Source organism: Acanthopagrus latus, chromosome 5, assembly GCF_904848185.1.
Source record: "Acanthopagrus latus isolate v.2019 chromosome 5, fAcaLat1.1, whole genome shotgun sequence".
In the NCBI taxonomy this organism is placed as follows: Eukaryota; Metazoa; Chordata; class Actinopteri; order Spariformes; family Sparidae; genus Acanthopagrus; species Acanthopagrus latus.
The window spans coordinates 7,820,056-7,843,888 of NC_051043.1; the positions used below are offsets into that span (position 1 = coordinate 7,820,056).

Consider the following 23,833-nt stretch of genomic DNA (forward strand, 5'->3'; position numbering starts at 1 on the left):
AAAACGGAACCGTGTTGTTAAAATAGTACACGCTCATGCTTAAATGTGCTTTTATAGAATGGTCATGTGTAATGCAGGCGTATTCATCGAGTTAAATGCCCTGCACGTGTACGTGTGTGTTATGCGCGTGCTCGTAGACACCCCAGTGAACTGAAGGCAAGTGATATTTTTCTTTATTCAAGTACTTACATAGAAATAACAAAACAATTGCATTACAACAAACTGAAGTGCCAAGTAAACAGGGGAGCACATCTCCCCATCACAAGGATATAGTAAAATTCATTTCAATATTCAGCTCATCATAAAAGGACCTTATTATAAGGTAATAAAAACATGAAATAGGCTAAAGACATCCACAACATTTTTAAACAAGACCCCTTGTTTTCTTTAAAAAAAAGAAACAAAAGCCAACAGAACAGTTATCCCAGTGTGTGTTTTTTCAATTGTCTGTCTTGAATTGTTGTTGGGGTTTATCCCATTTCACCCAATGTGACTTTTATTTTCATGCATAATAAAGAAATGAGCACCGCCCACAGCATCTGACTGCAGGCAGTACTTTGGAACATTTCCGTGCACATGCAAACATGAGGATATACTGTAATGAAAAGGAAAACACAACACAACAGAAAACAGTGAGTATCGACTCCATCTGAACACCATAGTGTCACTGTTGAAGACCACAAAATCCCTGAAGCCACCCTGTAGTCCATAAGATGACATGAGTAGCCTTTAATATCTACACATTATTGAAATCTCTTCAGACGTGAGTTTTTTGTTTTGTTTTGTTTTTCAAAGAAATCCTGTTTTTATTAATTGTCATGAGTGAGCCCAAGCCTGTTGCCCTGCCCAAGTCCAACCTCACGGAGACTAACAGTTAAACACAAACATTAGCACAAGTCTGCCTTCAACCATAAGCGGACTGAGGTCACATTTATGATTTCTTGCTCCTGTGGCGTTCTCATCACATATTGTTTTTGATCAGCCAACCCTGCAACCCAGTTTGGCACAAAGATGGCTGCTGACGTTGGCTCAGAGCCAACGTGGAGCAGAGAACAAGGACGAGGCAAATTCCAATTTCAGAGCGGTCAGCCGCCCACTTTTGGACAACAGAACATAAAAATACATAAAATAAATTAATCTTGGTGAGGCATTATCAAGATGGGGTTGATTCTGAGTTGACATATCTATAACATTCACACATTACACACAAGGATTATTGTTCAGCCTGTGTTGTTGTTCAACCACCAAACTATATTGCAGGAGTGGGATGGAGGGGATCATATAAATTTTACAAAATCTATTTGTCCATTACAAAAGTGTCACAAAACAAAAGTGACAAACACAGTGAGATGATAACTCTGATGAAATATTGAGTTTGCAAAGTTGTAATTACATGGCTTCATTTAGATGTGGAAATAGTTTGGTGTAGTCTCCGCCTCACGCTGCATCATTCGTCAACAGAAAGCAACATAAACACAGTTTTCTCTTAGAGGAAGCCACATCCTATATATCATAATTGAAAACATCCATTCTGACTCGGCAAAGTGTTAAATCAAGAGCACACAAGAGCATACTTTTTTAGTCAAATAAATTCTAAATGAGTCTATAATGATCGGTGTCCAACATTAAATTATTCTAGGCAAACATTAAAGATAAACATTTTGTATTTCCTATCACCTCATGTTCTACATAAATTATATTCTTTTGTGCTGACTCCATGAGGCTGTTTGCTACATGATGTTTACATCAGGGTCCACTACTCATTGCAATACCAATTGAATGTTTGAATCTTAGTTATTGGCATCAGAAATAAAGAAATATGTGTAATCTAATGTATATAGAGTTACATTTTAAAATAAAAAAAGTTTAAAGTTGTCATTTCATTTGAATAATCTGAGAAAAAGTTTAAATTTCCGATGACCATCCATGCAATAAAATAACATTTTTGTTTGATACAACTATTGATTTACAGTTAGATGTTAACGGGTGTGTAGACTTTTAAACTGTCTGAAAAAGTGTAAGGAGGTCTGCTCATTTAACCACGTAGATGAGTTGAGAAAAGACTCTCTGAGGCCAAATTAATTGGAAAATAAATGGACACTTGCCAGGAAGCTCAGCAGTGAAAACTGGTTGTTACAGGAAAGGGAAAGCATGGCCTTGGAAGCTCATTTCTGTACGCACTGTGTTCTCTGTGGTACTGCTTCTCTGAACATTTATTTTGACCTTTGCGTTTATCAGTCAGTATCCTCTTTAAGTCTCATTCCCGCCTCTAACTGACCAGAACAATATGTCTTTTCCAGTAGATAACAATGTTTACATTAATCCTCTGCTGTGCATACACCCGGCACACCTTATAGTCTGAGACGGACAATAACCAGATATACTGTCAGCTGATGAGATAAATGTTTCTTTTGTCTGTTTTTTGATCAGTAAAATTAAAATCAGATTTGTTTGAGAAACTGTTACCAATATTTTTGACATATGGATTTTATACTGGTCTTGACAGGAGTAGGTACCTCATTCTTTAAAATACAATGACTTATTCACGCTTCATTTTCAAAATGTTCTGTTTTCTATTATTTTTTTTTAGCCAAAAGTATAATAAATGTGTTGTGATTGATGAAAAATGCAATATTGGAATTTCAGTTATGACTTTTTAAAATTTTGCTCCACAGAGCCATAATGTATTCTTGGAGAAAAAGAAACAACCCTCACAGAGATAAAATATTTCTTAAGAACAGCAACTATGCAATCACCAGTAGTATTCAGATAGTATACTACTATCATCAGTAGTATCAGCATCGGTATCAGTAATAGTGGTCATTGATGTACATTTGTCAGTATGGTCACTTTTTCACTTTTAAGATCCCATAGAAGCCATTTACCTTAACAAAATGCTTCACTGACTGATAAAAGAAGTATCAGGAAAAAAATTAATAAGGATCCACATGTGAAAAATATTGGCATGTATTTTGTTTTAGAAAGGATCTAATCACTTAGTCTCAGACAACAAGAATGTTTTCTATACAATAGGGGTTATGTGTTAATTGAAATAACTGCTTGCGACTATAATGGAGATACACAAAATGTAGAAAAAAAAAAAAATCTTGTTGTTTATTCAGAGACCACATTAGTGCTTCCTTAAACCAGTTACCACTTTAAAGCGTGCAGATGGTGTAAATGTTATTATTCTTTTTTTTTTTTTTTTCTTTTATGGAAGATAATACACCATACTTGGCACTATTGTAGCGCTCCAAAAAAAAAAAAAAATGTTTGCAATGACCTATGACAACAAAATATTCTGTATTATAACTACATTACTAAAAAGCTTTAAGACACATTCCGCACAAGCATTCAGTCAATTGAAAGTTCTTGTTTATGCAGACATTTGTATTTACATAGTGTGCATGAAGGCATGCACATATATGCACAATTTAATACTGAGTTATGGTGCATTTGACATTGGAGTACAAAAGTGAAACTTCTACTGTAGCTACCTGCATACATGTTTGTATACTGTACAAAAACAACAACTCCTTAATTTACAACTCAGTCTCAGTCTCGCTGTATTAGAAAAGATGTAAACATGGATTTGGACACTTTTTTTTCATTTTCCATATGCTGCTCATCTTTTGGTGACTTAGTCTTTTTTACACTGCGAATCCCTGTTCATCTTTGCTTTCATGTACTGCTGGTTTTTGCAACCCAGTGTCATTTATTTAAGTAGTTCAGTCTGTCTAACTGTGCTCTTAGTTCATTTGATTTACCAGTTGGTGGTGTAGGAATATATTGCATATAATTGCAGAACTCAAGAAAACTGAAAAAAATGAACAGTATTGGTGAGCTTTTTAAAAATAGCAACAGAAATTACAACACCACATAAAGCCACCATATAAAAAGGCAACAAAAAATACACAGTGTCTCTCAGTGACTACAAATAAATAAAGTATTGGCAAAGGCATTGATTGCTGCAGGCATGTTTGTTTTATAAGTTACAGGACAAGACATTGTTTGCTCTGTGTAACCAAGTTCAGTCATTATCTAGATTTAACCAAATTGTGCAGATAAATCTAAATCCGAAATACATGTTTGAATCACGTGTGCTAAGCTGATATCACTTCTATGTTTGGCAAATGTCAGGCACAATAATAAGAACAAGGTTGGCTGTATCACCACAATACATTTGGCACATTCTTTTGAGAAAACAACATTCAAATAGAAAATAAAAACACGACACCTTAACGAAAAAAATAAACAACAAAAAGACAGTCAAGTGCCACTAATAAGGTATCCATGACAGTACACAAATATAACCAATTGCACTTTTTAAACAGCCTAATAAAATTAATGCATACCTCCCAGACAACTCACCCTTTAACAAAGCTCCATTATAATTTTGTCTGTTTTGACGCCTATAGATTCTGGCTTCCTTCCAATTTAGAAATTCTCAGTAAAATTTACAAAAGTGTATCCACCCCATAGACCTATAGATACACGGTGGCCTTATGGACAGAATGTGCCATGGTGCCCGTCTTTGTGCTGGCACTGTGTTACAGTAGCTGAGGCTCTGAGTTACTTTCCCCTCTCACTTAAACTAAAGGCATCCATCTCAAAATAGAAGGAACTGAAAATAGCAGTGGGATGTAAAAGAGAGGAAAAGAGTCACCTATTTATCTCATAGTGGACGTGATCCCTTCTTCCTAAGTCTCTTTATTGGGCATGGTGAGGGTCCAGTCCAAGTGCACATAGTGACGGTCATGACGTTCCCACTGTCGGCCCCCCACAGGAGCTGGGTGGCGAGCTGTGGCTCCCAGCTGCCCCACTGCTCTTGTCAGCCGGCTTCTTGTCCTTCTGTTTCAGGTGAACCTTTGCGTGTCTCTTTCGCTCATCGCTTCTGGCGAACTTGCGTCCACAGAACTCACAGGAGAAGGGTTTCTCGCCTGTGTGTGTGCGGATGTGTGTGGTCAGGTGGTCACTCCGGCTGAAGGAGCGCATGCATATTCGGCACTGGAAGGGTTTGTGACCTGTGTGGATGCGAAGGTGACGTGTGAGCTCGTCTGAGCGTGAGAAGCGTCTGTCACAGTTCTCTGCCGGACAGGCGTGCGGCCGTTCGTGGACGGGGGTTTTGCTGGGACGGTTGGGGTACTTCCTCGGTCGGATGGGTTTGAGGGTGAGAGTCTGTGGCGGTGGGTGGTGCTGAGGAGGGTGCTGCTGCCCGCCGATGAAACCTGGGTGAATCTGCTGCTTATCTTTGAACGCTCTGATGGTCTCCAGAGGTGTGATGGGTGGAGGGTTGACTCGGATGGGGTCCATGGTCTGGAAGGGCTTGTGCTCCATCACCCCAACCTCCCCCTGATGATGGAAAAGGTTGTAGTCAGGGATCATGGAGAAAAGGCTGCCATCCATGGAGGCTTTGGATGTGGAGTGATAGTCATTGCCAGGGTAGGCTAGAGCCGTGCTGGTGGCAGGGCTGTGGTGGAAGGAGACCTGGTCCTGGTACAGGTCACTGCAGGTGGAATAGGCAGGCAGCGGCGGACCATAGACCTGCTCCATATCTGACGTCTGTCCGCCCATGCTGGCTGCGGAGGATGATGTCTGCGTTGTTACCGTGCCGGGTGATGGAGAAACGCCCAGGATCCCCGCGCTGACGAGACTGATAATATTGTTATCAGAGCACCACCCGGAGCTGCCAATGCCACCTGACGGAGGAGTGTCAAAGGCAAACTTCCCCAGATAAGTGACAGTCTGCCCGCTGCGGTTGGACTGGAAGCTGGATCCATACTGAATCTCCGCGGCTGCTTTCTCGCTTCCCATGCCCAGATCCATGATATTATCTAGACGAAAGCAAATAAAGAACAGGATATCATGAACAAATCATCCACGGGGTTCCTCAACATTTAAAACAAATGCAATCAGTTTTAAAGGTGATAATGTGGCACAAGTTGTAAAATTAAAGTCTAGAAAATGTACTTTGTCAAGCTATATAAACTTGATGAGACAGTCCTTGTTTGTCCGAAATTCAGCTTCTCTGCATATCTCTGTACCAGTGTGCCAACGAGAGATCAAAAATAAAAGAAGTCCAATGCAGTTCATAAAGAAATGTGAGCGCTGTCAGACCTGTAAGTTAAGTGAGTGACTGCTGCATGTGAGACAGTGGTGTGTGTCTCTCTCTCTCAGATCCCACAAGCTCTCATAAATCAAGACCTAAACACCCCCTTTGATCCAGTCATTGTGTCCCTCAGGAGGACCGCCAAACTGAATGGCAAGATCTGATTTCTTTACAGCAGGGAGGATTATATAGCAGACGCCACATCTATCACGCTCAAGGATTCAAAACACATTTGCAGCAAAGAACATCTGCACATAATGGGGTTAAATTTTTTTTTAAGTGTTTCCCATCCGATATCTGCAATTGGTGAGCTGAACAACATTTTTCACAAATATTCCCCCGATATTTTAATTGCACAGAATCTTCACACTTGTGGATGCACACTCGCGCACACACACGTAACTTTTTTTTTTTTTTTTCCAAAGATGCAATAAAAAACGTTGAATGCACATGTGCTTAACGGAGACATTTACATGCCGATCACATGCTCTGAAAGCTTATTGCGAGACGTTTGAAAATTATTCTTTCTTTAACAGAAAAAAATAAGACGTCTCTTTTCGTTTGCAGGACGAGGACACACAGGGGTGCTTATATACTCACTCCCAGTAATTACAGCCTGCTGGAATTTGGCTAAAGGCAAATCATAATGAAACAGAACAAAATTACGTATATTGCACGGTGTCATTCAACACATGAGGTACATAAGAACAATAACACTTTTTTTTTGTTTGTTTTTTGGGAGGGGGTGGTGGGGGGTGTTATGGCATTTAGCAAAGAAACCTGCTGTGGGATTTTTAAAACAGATTTAGGGGCATGAAATAAAATCACCACTCTTTTCTTATAGGTCAGTATGGAAGAGCAGAGCACACACCTGCTCCACCTGTAAAAATCACAGCATGGACCTTTAAAAATGTGTATTTGTTATTTGCCCCAAAATAGCACACACACCAAAATGACATCTATAAATTCGAGAGTTTATAATGTATATTTCATGAAGATGAGACATAATTAAAACACCTGCCCTCTGCAGCATCACCACCTTTTTTCCCTGTTCAATTTCATTTCATTCTCTTTAAATATGTTCCAATCAAAAGGTCACGTATAATACATAAGACAAAAAATGTAACATTTCCTGCGTATGTCATGAACTTTAAGTCGCTTATATTTAATTCACTATATATATATATATATATATAGATATATATATATATATATATATATATATATATATATATAATTTTTTTTTTTAAATCAAATACACTATCTGTGAGACGTGGCGCTGGGATAATAAAATAACGCACACTTCTTCAGAAAATAAAGGGCACGTATTTGGGGTCAAATTTAAACGGAGGGTTTGTTTTAATTTGTGAACAAAAAGGCTTGAAGATAATGATGGATTTTTGAACAAAGTTAGGAAAGGTAAATGTAAATCGTGGCATCACATGGCGATCTTCGGGAAGATCTCCTACATTTCGTGCGTCATTGACCCCATCACCTCAGAAGGTGAGCTTGTACAATTAGTGATTGATTTAACGCCTGAGCCGCACCGACAAGTCATCTACATGCAGTTTACCAGATATATACGTCCATGTGGATGAAGCAGTAAATCAATCCATATCTCCGGCCTTGCAATTTATTGAATATAAGACGGTTCAGGGGCCCTGGCGTCTAAATGTGTTTCATATAGGGAAAAGCTGCCACACACGCCTACTAAAACCCAATCTGTGACATGTTAACAGAGTTGTGAATGAAAGTCATTGTTTAAAGTAGTTGACCCGTCTTTGCGGTAGGATATTAGTTTATTAAATCAGTTCGACCGCATTCATTTGACACATTTTCTCATAACCCACGGATTTCAGTTTCAGTGAGGAGCCGACTGCGTTTTTAGTGGACTTTGCGTAAAACAGCTTTTTCCCCTCCTCACAGCCGTTCATAACACATTTCCTCAAACACGCTTCAGCTTTGGAGAACTGAAAAAAAAACACACCATAAATACGGAAGATTTGCTTAAAATATTATATCTTAATTGATTGTGTTTTTAAATAAAAGTTTTGATGGAAGTCCAGCTCTCCATTTTTTTTTATCACGTTGCGTCTCAAATCCTGACATTTCGCCAACGGACGCGGAGAAAGGAAAAGGAATAAAAGAAAAAGCACACGGCAGACCTGAAAGTAAGTCATTTTAAAGGGTGTATTATATTCGCAGTGGGGAGTGTGTTACACCTGACCCCGAAAAAGTACTCAGTACGGGGATCTGCCTTTGTGCGCAACAGCCAGAGCGCAAACAGGTGCTCCAAGCCCCGAGACAACTGTTGCCGTTCCGCGCACATCGCACCCTGGACCACTTTTAATGAAAACAAGAAAAAGTAAATGAAATTCTTACCTGTGTTCATCTGTGAATAGTGGTTAATAGATTCCGTATTGGTGAAAATATTCATAGACGTCGGGATGTCCTCTTCTGGGTAGAGACTGTCAGGGATCGTGTTTATTAAACTGCTCATGGTAAGAGGGAGCTTCTCCGCTAGTTTCCCTGTCATAGCAGTTATATTCAGTCCGACATTTATAAAGGACAACGCGCAGGTATCCACAAAAAATACAGCGGGTGTTCTCGAAGTGGAAAACACAGGTGTGGAGGAAGAAAAAAAAAAGGAGACAGGAGGCGCACGGATGGATCCTGTTGCTGTAGCTATCCAAGTATCCCGCGGAGGACGAGCAGCGCTGGTTATCTCCTCCTGTGTGATCACAGGCTATTGTTGTTATTAATCTGATCACTGTGGAAGCTGATGGGCTGCTTGTGGGGGAATTTGAAGTCTGTGAATCAATGGAGGAGGTGGCGGTGGTGTTGGTTGCACAAGAGCGGCTCTACTTGCTCTATTGGAGCTGGATAGGGGACTCCAGTTTGCCTGTATTAAATAGGGGGATGGAACATTTGCGTGACGTAGATGACCATATATGGACAGAGCACCCAGCGCCAGGCTCTCCGCGCGTCAGTCTGTGGAAACTACAGTGGAGGCAAAAGGCTCCGACGGATAGATAGATAGAAAGATAGATAGATAAATAAATAGAAAGTTAACTAAACCCAGCCGTCCTTCTTCGGGATGAGCCGTCGGTTCTCCTCTGTTCCTGTCCATGTGGAGAACAAGTTATCTATTATTGTCAGGCATGATATCCATCATGGACCATCAGACACACTGGGGGCTTTATATGCAGCTGTGTGTGAGAGAAAGTGTGTGTGTGTGTGTGTGTGTGTGTGTGTGTGTGTGTGTGTGTGTGTGTGTGTGTGTGTGTGTGTGTGTGTGTGAGAGAGAGAGAGAGAGAGAGAGAGAGAGAGAGAGACTGCTTTATGTCCATGTACAGTTTGCTATCATTCACCAGCACTGACTAATTCCTGAATGATGTTTTTTTCTGGTCTTAACTCTGAAAATGACTTTTACTCCCATTTAAGTCAAACAGAGAACTCACTCTGGGAGCACTTTTCTGAAACAAGTTGTGCTTCACAACCACTTTACATGCAGCAACATTAACAAAGACAGTAATCGACGGAGTTAATCGCTTGTAAATATTGCAGGCGCTCTGTAAATCCACGGACTTGCTTTGACTTGGAAGCCCTAGTGACCGCTCTAAGTGGAAACTCCAAATAAGGCAGTGTCCGGCCCCGCCCCCTTCGCGTCTGTATTTGGACATGCGAGTTCCGGGTGAAGTAGTAGTGGAAAAGTGATCGGAAGCCACAGACGTTCAGAGAGATGTCAGTGGACAAAGCGTCATGGCTCGGGTTTTCACCAGTTTGCCAAGTTGAGAGAAGAAGAAGAAAAAAAAAAGCTCGCTCCGGTTGGCTTATAATGTTTGCAAAAATACACATTAGTGATTCGGCTCGTTGCAAACAAATAAGAGTTACTGCGAGGTAATTCACGGATCTCACGTGTATCACGAGCGCTGTGGCTGTCATGTCCGGACAGAGCAGTTCAGTGAGTTAGCTCTGGTGCGGGCTTCACTGACTCTCTGCTGCAACCACATAAAAACACACAGGCCTTTTCAAAATTCACAGAAAATATTGAATGAAGTGTCAGTGTCTGAATATTCAGACCTGAGAAATTAATAGTACCTCAATGAACCAGAAGTGTAAACAGAGTGTGTGGGAGAATTAGTCTGAATCATGCTCTGTGTTTAGGGGGCTTACACAAACAGAGCAGCCAGTGATCTTGTGTTTCTCATTACCACAGGCAAGTCCTCCTTGTGTGTGTGTGTGTGTGTGTGTGTGTGTGTGTGTGTGTGTGTGTGTTGAATAAGCAGTCATACCGGTGGGCAGAGAGGAGTCCTTTCAAGGTGTCTCCCCTCCTCTTCCTCTACCTCCAATCAGCAGAATAGACAACAGCGATCCTGATTGACTGGATTCCAAATTCAACTCTATCATGTCCGGTCCGAAGATAGATTTTAAGAGTTGACCTCATCATTCTGCCTCATCCTGACTCACTCTGTAAACTGGTTCTGTTTCACTTATTGCACACTGATCCTGGCATCACAAGTTAAAACAGTCATTTGTCATGTGTCTGAGCTGTCCGCAAGCTTGAAGGTGGAAGCTGTCGCCCAGGCAAATGGTTTAGTTTATATCTACTTCTGCACGTTTTGTCCCCGTTTTAGCTTGTTGATGCAGTCACTGTCAAATCAGTTGTAGGCTTCTAACATTATGTTACGCATCTGTTTGTAACATACATACGAACGAAAAGACAAACATGCTTTGAATGGGACACAACGGCTCAGAAGACCATTGTAAAAGTCTGAAATACCTTCTGAGCTGAGTTAACCCCAAACACCACAGATCTCTGGAGAGCGAATGTGTTAACATGTGAATTTATCCCTCAATTGTATCGCTATACACAAATAAACAAAGCCAGTAATATATGAGATAGACTTCGATTGGATCACGTAACAAGGAAGCCCAACAGTATATGGCCTTGTAAGACTGTTATTTATATTGTATTTATTGCGCATGTTTGGATGGGACAGTTCTGGACAACTTATTAAAAGTTTGATATCTATCATACACTCTGCCTCAGAGACAAAAGAATATTACAGTGTTAAATGGTGAAATGCCTTCGGAACTGCCCCAACAAAAAATACCACAGATCTCTGGAGAGAAAGATGTGTCAACATGTGAATTTATCCCTCAATTGTATAGCTATAAGCAAACAAACAAAGCGAGGAATGTGTCAGATATATTTGGTTGGACAAAGTAACAGGGAAGCCTGACAGTATCATGTAATGCATAATGATGGCATGACCTATGGCCTTACAAGACTATTATAAGCTTGGAAATGGTAATATTAATAGCACAGGATTGGATAGGACACAACAGTTCTGGGCAACTATTTAAAAGTTTGATTTCTTTCAAGCACTCTGCTTCAGAGACAGATGAATACTGATGTGTTAAATGGTGAAAAACCTTCACAAATGACTTGGAACAGCAGCATGTAGATATAGGTATGTTGTGCGACTGGGTGCCCCCAGAAGCAAATGAATGTTGCAGGTCTGTAAGAATTTTTTTAAACGTAACGTATGTTTCATTACTAACAAAACTCATTATATCATAACAATGTTATGTGTTAAATACTTACATGTTGAAGTAAACACCTATGTAATGCTGTGACCCTTCCCTCTTACTGAAGTTACATAAAGTACAAACAAGTGATGGGGGGCTGAGTTGCTGAGACAGAGACACCATTCCCCCAGTTACAGGACACTGTACCATCAAAATGATTTTGAAGCTGTTACTTTAAGCTGTTACGTTAAAAGTTAAGGTTGAGTGAATGTGTTATGAATGTATGAATATGATGATAAGATATGAATTTATCCCTTCATTGTATACCATGACATAATTAAAAAAAGTCAGGAATGTTTTATGTAAATACTTGGTTTGAAGTCAGGACAGCCTGACAATGTAATGCAAAACAATGCTATGATCTATGGCCTAACCCTCATAAAAATATCATAAGCTTGTAGAAGGTAGTATTTGTTACAGGATTATGGCATCTGATTGCCTGACATCGTCTGTTGTTCCTATTACTTCGTCCGCTCTACAGTATGAAGCTGCACAGTTGATCAATGCAGTGGGAGAATCCATGGAAAAAGGGTGCCCTAAGTACTTTGTTTATGGATGCAAAGCAATGAGAGGATACCCTCAGGTGAGGCGGAGGTATTATTTTACTCTGGGGAGGCGTTCATGTCACTCTGTGGTTGGAAAGTTGGCTAGCCCAGCTGGAACACCTACCTGTTGTAGGCTTATTTCCTCGACTGTGAGCTGGGTCACATGGTGCAGGCCTGTGGTGCCTGTCGACGGGTGGCGGCATTAGATCTCTTTGACTGCAGTGTCCGGGCTCCTTTGCATACGGGGATTCCATGGAAGCACAAGCTCCTTTTAAAGCACTGTGGAAAACTAACCAGGCACCGTGGATATATAGTCAAATTAGTTTTGTTTTTCCAAGCTTCATGGGGAAGAATGAAATTGTTGTTCCTCGCTCTTAATTGAAGAGCAGGAAGGATAAAATCTTTACAGTTATTATGCCACTAGTAACTTCACATCCTTTATTTTACATTACATGTTACATACCTTTTTTTTTTTTTATCATGACCATGTATACTAATGAATATTTTCTACTGAGGCTGACCAATATGCCAATAATGATCCAAAAAATGGTATTACAAAAGTGCTAAATTGTGAGCAACAATGCCTTTTAAACATTACATAAAGGGAGTAATTGTTACAAATAATTGTTTCCTATTAAGCTCAGTATTTTATACACATGAACATCATGAAGCCTGTCCCCAGTCACTGCTAACTTCTACATATGTGCAGAGTTTAATTTTTACCATTAAGAGGAGAGATAAAACATGTACTTTAGACACAAAGCCAGAGCAGGTACTTCAGCAAAATTGCATCTTTTAGAGGTCAAAAGGTTGTAGGCACTTGAGTCCAAAAACAAAGATATTCATGTGAATTTCCTTCAGAGGCAGGATTCAAATCTCCAGGTGGGCAGAGCTGTGCTTAATGTCTGCGGTCAGCTTTGCAGAACAATTCCAGTCTGTTGGGGTCAAACACACACTAAAAATGCTGCAAAGTGGTCAGCAGACAATACTGTTGACATGAGTTGAATACACTCTCAAATCCATTTCACCACAGCTCACAATAAGTGATAAACTGCAGAAATTCTCCAGTGAAATAAATCTTGTTCAGCAGCAGATTGGAAAGGAGAACGGAGACTCAAGTCATCATATGCATATTAGATCACTTAGTGCCGGTTAGGCAATTGAATTGATTATACAAATTCCTTTTAATTAATGTAAGTTTGAATAAATTAAGAAAATATTAAATGCCTTTCACATATCATCAGGGGATGTGAGTCGTTATATTTCTCAGAGAAGGCAATATACTGTGCACCGTTGAACTACAGCTGTCAGTTTTTCTTAATCAGAATATTTCAACTCTCCTGACATTTGGAGTAAAAATAAACACATTCAAGGAAGCTGAGTGGCAAAGCCCAGCTGTTTTGGCAGGATGTCTCCGAGATATAAAGGAGAAAAAAAAAAATGCACAGTGTATTTGGAAGTACAAATCTTGGCATTTCAGTGGTGTACTGATGGATTCAAGTAGGTGGTTTTTTGGAAGAATGCTCTCCCACTTGGCATGCTTCACAATGAGTGTGGAATTATGCTCCACTTGCCAATTGTTAAAAATGTGATTTCATAAGTCAAATAAAATGGGTAAATCAAGGTCAAGAGCGATATTCCAACCGACGGATACTTAACATTTGTTAAAAAGCAGTGGACTGTCTGTCTAACTGTGCGTTGTTTTGGCTGCTTTGTTTGTGGACGCGGCTGCTTTGACTGTTAAGTCGGGGAAGCAAACAAAGCAGAGGCAGGACAGTCTGATCAATGATCTCCCAGAGTTCATTGAGAGGGCACATTGGGGTTTACCAAGGCTGGCTTAACCACCAAAGGAACAAAAACCTCCATTACCTACTCCTGCCGAGCCCACTGATGAGACACCAAACTAGGGTCAATGAAACCACCAACTAAAGATTGATCATGAGAACATCAAAGTCCCTCATGTAAATCCAGCCTTTTTCAGACATCTGGGGTATTGATACAGCCCCCTCCCAGAGGAGAGTTGCTGGTTAGAAACCAATATTCCTCATGGAGGTACTCTGACCCACCCTCTACAAAGACCAGTGAAGTCTGAAAAGTATCTCCTCGTGAAAGGGTTGAAAAGTTTATCCGCAGCATCCTCTGCAGACCTGCCAGGTGGGTCTCTAATGCAACTGTCCAAAGTTCAAAACGGGTTCATTGTCCCAAAGTTACATTCAAGGACACTTCAACATGTGTTAGAGCAGCTTTCACTTCAGGGAAAAAAAAAAAATCAATCAAGAACCTGAAAGTAGCTCAATGTTTCCAATCGGGGTGAGAGTGGTCAATGGAAATATGATAAACATTACACAAACAGCAACTTCCCTTCACTGAATACACCACAGGCCCTGCAGCCCCTCCCCCCTGCCCTGTCACTCTGTAGAGTATTTTGGTTCAAGTTCCACTGCGGCATCCGGCTGTGTTGCGGTCTCGGTTTCACCTCCCACTTCCTTTTTTTGGCCCTGACGTATTTCCGCCCCTGAATTAGAATCAACTCTTTCCACACCAAGTTGTGATATCAGGCCGTCTTCCTTCTCTTGCCGAGAGAGTTCGGAAACTAATAAGAAATCCCCCGTGAGGTCAAAATCTATCTCCCAAATCCTTCGCTGCAGACCACATTACAGATATCCAGGGCAACATCAAAACCCAGCAGCGGTTGTAACACAAAGAGGAAATCTCTCTCGAACTCAGCGATAAGATAGAGGCAAAGAGGGCAGACCTGTTGCAAGCTTTGAAGAACTGATGCCTTTTAATACAGAGAAAAGTGGGGAAACATCTTGTTTACTATGATTGTATTGATATATTTCAGGCATCTGAGCATCTTCAGTCTTTGTAGTTTTGGGTGAGAAACTGCAGGGTGGCCACAGGCTCTCCCAGATGAAACCTTGTGATGAAGGCCTGAAGATCCCATTTACCTGTGGGAGGATGACACATAAACAAATAAATGTATTAATGTTAAGAGATAATTGGAGTTGTAATAAACTCAAAACCCAGGTTTGTTTTCAGTCCAATACATGCAGGTTGATCAAAACAACTTGAAACAGTTAAACCTCTCAAGCTTATAAGACAACATCCTAACAATATCCTACATGAATTTAGTACAGACTGACTGCAATCTCTGGTGCATGACAAGAGTATTTCTCATGACCGTTCGGCCCATGTTTGAGGGATCTGAGGCCTAACTGAGCAGCACATGGCTCTGGGATGTGAGTCACTGAGAACAGCACTGCTGAAAATAAAACATGTTGCTGTAATGATGGAGGTGGGAACGCAAGGACGTATTGGCAAGAAGATATGATTCAATCGCCTGGACTGTTTTTTTTTTTTTTTTTCTTCCCTCCCCTTTTAAACAAACACCAGACGGCCATCCGGCTGGTATGACAATATCACTTCTTAGATTTTGACAACCGCTGATTCCCTGCAGCTTCCCCTCCCCTTAGAAAAAAAAAAAAAAGACAAATTCACAATTATCATTCCAAGGCAACGAAACCCTGCGTGCTTTAAACTTGCAAACTTCAACAGATTCCAAAGAGGATGAGTGTATGTTTGGATGTACATAAGACAATGCCTTGCACCGTAATCCAGGGAATCGCTGACATTCTGGTATTTCCGTATGTGGAGTAATTACATCAACAGATGCTCAAGAAAAGGCTAGGAAAGTTAATCTTTTGAAAAGAAAGCCAAGTATTGAAATGGTCCAAATCTGTAGAGAGAATGGTCTCACAGTCAGGGGTTCAAGCCTGACTGCCTGGATTGAAACATTACTGCTTTTCACCTCTGGCTGCAGCTGCTTTACAGGCCTTCGCTGTGGCTGTTTTCGCCATCAGGGAGTCACATTTTGTATCCTCGGTCATCATGGAGGAGATCTTGGAGAAGAAATACACATCCCTGCTGCCACGCACATCAAGTACACTCACCTCCCATCGATGCAGAAACACATCACAAGGATTATTTTGTATTTCAGCAGCAGTGCACCAAATGGGAAATTCTGGGCTGATAACAATGTTTATGATAAACATATGATGATTCCTCTTAATATCCTTTATCCTGTAGATGCAGGTCCAAAATTGACAACCACCAAGCACCAAATGCAGGCCACCACTGAAACAGTCAAACAATACTGAGACACACTTCTGTCCTCTGCTGTCTGTCTGTGTCAGTGTTTCTCACACAAGTAAATCAGGCCTTCTTACACTATCTTTAAGAAAGTATAAATTCAATCATACAAATGTGTAAAACATCCTTTACTATAACCTGTTTCCACATTAAAAATATAATTTTCAACAGCCTTTTAAGCCCTCTATACAACTATCTACTTAATGAAAATATTTTTTAATTACTCATATAGCCTTAAAGGGGCTCCATGTAACTATCTACATATATTCTTATTTTCTTTTATTGTGAGTGGACTGTAACATGACCAAAATAATGAGAGCTTCCCTGTCTCTCCTGGTTGCCTATACATCCCTGTGGATGATTTCTTTAAGTTGTTTAATGCTACTGGACCCTGGATTTCTTTTCAGAGGACTCAGGTCGGTTTTTCCTCAGCACTCCAAAGGATGTGACTTGATGCAAATTCTCCGAAGCCTCTCTCTGCTCCGCTGACAGAGAGCAACAGTAGCTAACGTTAGTTTAGAAATGGAATGAAATGACTGGCTCCAGCACAACACAGAAATTCCACAGAGCCCCTTTAGAAACTGATGGCTGAGATGTCATGAGCCAATGGCTTGTGAATGTGATAGCACAAAAACTATGTTATATAACAGATAAAAATCGGCCAATGCTATCAGTGATTGTCATCCTATTTCCCAATAGACCAATGGCAGACATCAAGGAGGAGATCAGCCAATGACCACTTTTGTACTTTTTCACAGAATATATTTCTGTACGTAAATGGAGAAGTAGAATGTTTAACATGAAATGACAGTATCAACACATCATTATTCAACTGTTTTTGGGCTTGTGCCCCCTTTCTGGTCCTCCCTCCATATTAAGCTTATGGGACTGACACCCTCTGTGTGTCTGGGGTTTGCCATGAGGTAAGGTCAGGTCCTGAGCTCAGCTGGGCAAGTTGATGAATAATAACTGGGAGATGAGCAGATGAGTACCTGTAATCTTGCCAGCTCTTTTCTGTGAATGAGGATTGCCTGCAGAAAGGTCTCCAATAATCAAGTGAGGGCAATGGAGTCAAGTGACCTGTCTGTATGTTGGGGCATGGCCCCAGTGGCCCCTCTGGCCCATGCTTCAGTGGGAGATAATGCACCGCCTCTGCAGATGCCTAAACTCCCCTGCATGTCCAGAACAAAGTCCCTCACCCCTTAGAGGAAGCACTTAGCTGAGGGGTGAGGCAGCTGGGGGACAACAAACTTTACACTGAATACAGGGAAATAGTTCACGAGTCATGTGGCAGATTTCACTCTCATGACAGTCATGCATTAATAGTCAAACTTTCGCTTTCCCTTTTCTTAGAGAGACTCTGCCTTACACTGGAATATGGCAACATTTCCTCAAACGAAGAATGTCACACTAAAGATCATCTTATTGTAGACTAACGATCAGACGGAGAGTCAAAACCAGACGCTGCTTGTAAGGCTTTACACACATAATCCTGTCTAAAGCTGTGCAATCATTGGGCGCAATCCAAAAGGAGGCAAATTCACAATATCTGGTGCTATCAAGCTGGCTGGTACCCTGCAAATGCCTAGACTTACAAGTGACCTTAAAATAGGCTGGTGTCTGTTTGTAGTGCAGAGACGTGTTTCCACCTCTCCCATCTGCCGGCTCATGGAAAGGACAGATAGTGTGGGACCTGAGGGCGATGTTAAAGTCTTCCTGCCTCCCCTTTTGTTTCCACCTTGCGTCTCCGTCTGGGTATGGCAGGAAGATCAGGACTGCTGTGAGGTGACACAGAACTGCTACATTTAGTGGTGTGGGCGGTGTCCCTGTTAAACCTCTTATAGTCTCTCAAAAATACTCAAAACCAAGTGATCCTGTTCATCGCTGTAGAGTGAGAGGAGCCATATCAGGGTAAGAGCTTTACTGAGCTTTATCATACAAAATTCATAGTCATTAAAATGCGACCCTAAAATCGTGAATGTCTTTGTGGATGTTAGAGGTCAGGGGTCAGCCTCAGAGCAGTCGTAGCTCACTTAGAGATACTTCAGAGGGGCAGGTGACTGCTGTCGAGGGACCTTAGTTGAGGACTGGTGTCACACTGTAGTGTCTCTCTTCACAGCCTGCTGTCAATATACAGTAGCAGTAACAAAATGCTGTCGCTTTGCAGGGACTCCATATTAAATTTAAAGGGGTAAATAGCATTTTTCAACTGTCAGATAGCAGGAAAATGTTGTTGTGAGCAGTTTCATACAGGAAGCATTTCCTTCTATCAAACTACACCTGCCAACCGTATCAAAACGCAGAAAGAAGCCCGCATCTACTCATGGAGATGCTAGCTAAGAAAGCTAGTAAATGTTACAGCTAAGCTAAGGAGGATACCATTACTGCTGTCACAAGCACAAGCCTCTAATACATGTTGAGTCAAGTTTCCTTTGAGCACCACAAGATTGGCCATCCAGTTTCACTGAATTGGAGAGAAGGCAGACATCGCTAATGCAGATGTCTCCTAAATTAGCAACTTGCATCAAAACAATCTACAATGATAGAGAGCACTTTAGGTAAAGTGAGATTTTGATTTGAACTGTCCCTTTATCTGTGAAAGTGATTAACAATTTGGTCTATAAAATTGTGAGGAAATCTGCAAAAATGATAATCATTATTTCCAGACATAGACATTGAATTAATGGGAAGGGCAGCTCCCTGAGTTGTAGCATCTCATTTTAAAGGTGGTTCTATGGAGACAAATTCCAATTAAAACACAAATACAAAAACAAATGTACACTGCAAATGCATTGATACAGACAGCTAACTCACCCTCTTCCAGCAGCTTTATATTTGTTCAACAAACCAAATTAATTCAGCTTACTATCACATATGACAAAGAAGAGCAAAGAAATCTGCTTCTCAAAGTGGCATTTTTGCTTAAAAACCAATGAAAGAATGATAAATCAGTAATTTGATTATTGTTTTTAAACTCTACTTTTACTATTTATACATTATAAGTCATTCTCATATATTCATAGATAAGGGAAGTTGAGGAAAAAATTAGAAACTTTTACCTCGAACCTGAAAAATAAAAAATAAAAAAACAAGAAAAAAACAAGAACACACAACCAGCCAAAATTCGTAACGTCAAAGTGTTCCCTTTAAGGCAACCGACTCCTGGCTGAAACTCAGGCCTGCTGTAGCAACCAAATCCTGGCTCTCTTGACTCCACGCAGCTCTGATTAATGGTAGAGGCTGTGGGTGGGTGGTAGACATGGATCTGCCCATTACCACACTGCAACATTGCAAATGGCTTCAATTACTGTGGAGTGTGCTGAGCTGGCAGTAGGGGCTCTAGGAGGCAAGATGAGCAACGTGCACCATCCAGCAGCTAACTCCACTGTGATCCATTCATTCACACAACATGATCGTCACGTACATCCTCTCCCTTGTAATTTACCATGAAAAAATTGAGGAAAAAGGATGGAAGGAAGAAGTGATCAATTTTTAATTTAATTTTTCCTTTATTTCTTTTGTTTCTTATCAATCCAAAGTATCTGCTGAGGCCCCTTTCAGAAAACGGGGCTGGATGTGTGAACAGTGTATGTGGGCTGAAACAACACCAGATAGCCTCTCTCAAGGCCTCAGCGTTTCCCCTTCCCGGCCTCGTAACACTGTTTCCCTTGACAAACTGACTTGGCGGCACTAGACAGTAGCAGGACATATTGAGGGCTTGCCAAGTGGCTAACAAGTATCACGAGGGCCTGTGTGCCCACGCCTGCCCCCCACCCTGGCACAGGGGCAGCCTCCAGTCAGGGACAGCCTTCCTGAGCCACAGCGAAGGGGATTCCCTTCGATCACGCCCCTGTGCCCAGTGCCAGGAGCGCAGCCCCCCTGTGGTTCCTTGTGTAACAAACCAGCTGTCTCCATCAGATCACTGACCCACATTCATAACCTTAACACAGGAGGCACAGCAGACTCCCACGGTTTCCAACAACAGCCCTGCTCTACCTCTCATTGTTCACCCCCGTTCGCTACTCAAGTGATGGTCAGAGATGAAAAGAAAAAAGACGACAAATTTGCGACAAAATTGAGTCAATGACTGCGCTACTGGAAGTGGAAAACGATCATTAGGAGTCTCCCACCCACGACTAAATGCTCTCCCTTTGCAAATCACATCAATTAATGTCATGGGCTATGAAAAATGCTCTCTGTGTCATACCACATGGAGGGAGGACAGACGCTAATAAGTGAACATACTTAACGGAGGAGGTGGGGAGACATGGGATTCCCTCCGTTCCTCTTGTCTGTGCGGGAATACCGTCCTCGTCGTGGCCAAGTGGAGGGCGAGAATAATACAGCAGGTACAACATTGAATTCAGCCAAACCGATCAAACTGTGAAAATTGAATATTTTTCTATTCATAAACCATGACTGGTCTTTCATTCTGAATATGACACGCGGAGTCTATTTCCATTAGCCTCTTTACAAGGGCAGTTATCCTCTCCAGAATTGACCCATCAAATGAAACATTTGATTAGCCAAGAGTGAATTTCTTAATTTCATTTCCCTTGAATAGAGAGAACAGTTTGCAGGAGAAAGGAAGTACAACAGCGGGAGTTAAACTCATCCAGTAGATTAAGGATGGGTGGATCCACTCAGTTCAATCGCTTCATAATGTGGGGGCAACTACTGTATCAGAGCTGGCAGCAGAAAATGAGTACACTCCAGTTTATTTTGCACCAAATAAAAATACATTAAAATATTCTAAATAGCAGGCTATTATTCATGTTATTATTTTACTTCATCTTAACCACTTCTGACACAGTGAAAACCCAAACAATGTGATACGAGTTCATCTCAACCTCCCCAAATGTAAGTTTGAATACATAAAATACTCCAAAATACATCTCTTTTGACATTTCTTTTTCCATAGTATTCAACATCAAACAGACCTCAGCCTAATGTGCCTGGATTGTTTGCTGACATAGCTGTCAAAACTTCAAACAGCAGAGACTGGCAGCTCCGCTCATTCACGGCCGCAACGATTGAAGTCTCAAACCGCCCTGATCTCAACTCAAATCACCGGCTGTGACCTGAGTAGAGCAGACAGACAGGAACGCCCCCTGTGAGCTACTCTACTGTATATCCAAGTGCAGTTGCCCACCTTCAGGAGACTTTTCTTCAGGGGGAGGAAAAGTAGAGAACACCTGGAGTTCAAACAAAACAATAAGTCTGCTTTCTGCAAGACAAACACAGTTGTCTTCTCAGAGACAACCAACATTTTTTTTTTTTTTTTTGATGATAACAGGAAGAGAGATCAAGGAAATGAGTACATTAGAGCCACACCAATACTGGAACTTGGGGCAGATGCAGATACGGACATTAGGGAGAATATAAATTCCGATATCGATATATAGCCGTGCACATTAATCAGCATTCAAACATTCAAAACAAATGTTAATGCACCCAGGCTAGCTGAGCATTAAGTCCCTTCATCTGATGGTAATGGGCATCCTGAAAATAAATCAAAATAATACAGGTACAATAGTCTAAGGGCACCGCCACCAATATTACACAATAAAGTGTGTTTGCAGGTCTTGGAGAGTAAAACTGCAATGTAAAGAAACTAGTATAAAGCCTTTTGTGGTGCAAGAGCAAGCACAATAATTATGATAAATGCCTGCAGTGATGTCACTGCTTTTAAGAACCTGGTGCGTACGTTACCCACGATGCAACTTGGCCACTCACTGACATCGCTGGAGGCACTTTATCAGAGGCTTTAAGCTACTTTTTTTTTCAAATTTGCAGTAGTTCTCACTTGTAAGCACACTTTAATGAGTAAACTTGGGGGAGCTGCTCTTTAAAAATACATAGCGTTGATATTGGCCAACTGATATATTGGTCAGGATCCAAAGTACATACAGTGTTTTTACCAAGATTTGTGTTAGACTTACATGTGGGTATTTGGTGGCGGATTTTGGGTTTCCTCCTAGAGAATGTTTTATGTTATTCGATAAAAACAAATATTCAATTTTGCATTGTGTTGCACTGGACAGACCGACTGTACTCTGAGAAATCTGTGTTTACAACACTGATGATCAGTGCTCACATGCTGTCAAATCTGACTGACAGTGTAGATGAAGAAGAAAGTTTAAAACGTTTCAACCACTTGGAGTTAACAACCTGTCCATGTTTGCAAAATAGGGCATTTTAGTGCAGCATTAAGGGGTTATAAACTCTCATTCCGTTGTGTAACAGAAAATAATTAATAACTGTATACTAGAAAAAATAAATCCCTTGAAACCTTGAATCATTTTGGACCACTATTATTGCCATATCTGAGTACATAAGTTGGAAAAGCAGATAATTAATAAACAGCACCCACAAAGCTTACTGATATAACTGATGAATTTAGTCCACTGAAGACTAACTACAATGTGCTGACACATGGATTTTTCATTTATTCTGCTTAGGTGGTGCCTTAAACAGTTTGGGTGGTGTGCCTAAACCTGATAACGGTAGAAAAAAACTGACATATCCACTGTTAATGAAAACTGACATGAGTGATAAGGATTTCAGGTTCGGCAGAGGTTAACGAGACATGGTCTGGCAGACTCGTGCAGGTGTGTGTGGGAGCCAACAATACGTGTCTTGACCCTGCAGGCATTAACACTGCCAGCAGACTTACTCACTCACCTCATTAACATTTCCCTCGTTAAATTTAAAAATTCATAAATAAACTCAAGTGCCTCGATTAAATGCTCATGATTGTTGGTTTTGTGAAAAGACACATTCCAGATGAAACACAGTCACAGACCACAACCTGGGCTTAAACGTGCTTAGAAGGAGTCTGGCTGGATGTGTCTTGCAACAATATATAAAAAATCAAATCACTAATATTAGCAGCTTCAGTAGCATCATGGATACATTTGCTGAAACCTAATATGGAAACACTTCACTCTAAATAAAGGATTAAGCCCACTCACACACATGATGCAATACCTTAATGAATATAATGTTGTCAAATGACACAACTTCCCACTGTATGTCAGAAAATATAATAATCTACTTGCTACTGCTCCAAAAATAAATGCCTATAAAGATTCTTAAAAAACAAAACCTATAACCACAAAAACCTATGATGACAAAATGCTGGAAAATGGACCTTTAATGCCTTGGTGTAATCTTTCTATTGCTGATTCAACAACTAACTCTTGGCAGTTGTGTTGATCATGATTGTGTTGGTATATGATAGATGATACTGCCAATAGCTCTTGTGGAGTCATTACCGCGGGACAACTTCTCCGGCTCGGTGAGTGACACTGGTGTGTCTGGAGGCTGTTCAAACAACATGAACTGGTAGCGGTGAAAACCAGACTTCTGTGGTGGGGTTGGAGGAGTATAGTCTGCATGGAACAACAGAGAATTTGAATCAGTAGAGCTG

At 40.9% G+C, this 23,833-nt stretch overlaps 2 protein-coding genes across 2 annotated transcripts in view; both read right to left on the reverse strand.

Annotated features, from left to right (window-relative positions):
• Window positions 1-3,358: 3,358 nt before the first annotated feature.
• egr3 (early growth response 3) lies at window positions 3,359-9,692 on the reverse strand. The gene is made up of 3 exons (XM_037099491.1): window positions 9,571-9,692; window positions 8,492-9,231; window positions 3,359-5,834 (listed from the first exon to the last, which is right to left on the reverse strand). Exons 2-3 carry the CDS (start codon window positions 8,643-8,645, stop codon window positions 4,756-4,758), a joined length of 1,233 nt encoding a protein of 410 aa, XP_036955386.1. The 5' UTR covers window positions 8,646-9,231; window positions 9,571-9,692; the 3' UTR covers window positions 3,359-4,755.
• Window positions 9,693-14,797: 5,105 nt separating this feature from the next.
• Window positions 14,798-23,833, reverse strand: part of LOC119019266 (phosphatidylethanolamine-binding protein 4) — a 60,417-nt gene continuing 51,381 nt past the window's right edge. Inside the window, exons 7-8 of the mRNA XM_037097710.1 lie at window positions 23,679-23,795; window positions 14,798-15,200 (exon numbers count right to left, since the gene is read on the reverse strand). Coding sequence (XP_036953605.1) covers window positions 15,109-15,200; window positions 23,679-23,795 — 209 coding nt within the window. The 3' untranslated portion in view covers window positions 14,798-15,108. The remainder of the gene's footprint in view (window positions 15,201-23,678; window positions 23,796-23,833) is intronic.

Coding starts and splice junctions, on each gene's coding strand:
- egr3 (XM_037099491.1), bottom strand. CDS start 8,645: ATGACAGGGAAACTAGCGGAGAAGCTCCCTCTTACCATGAGCAGTTTA. Junction 5,835..8,491: donor CTATTCACAGATGAACACAG/GTAAGAATTTCA, acceptor GCTTTCGTCTAG/ATAATATCATGGATCTGGGC.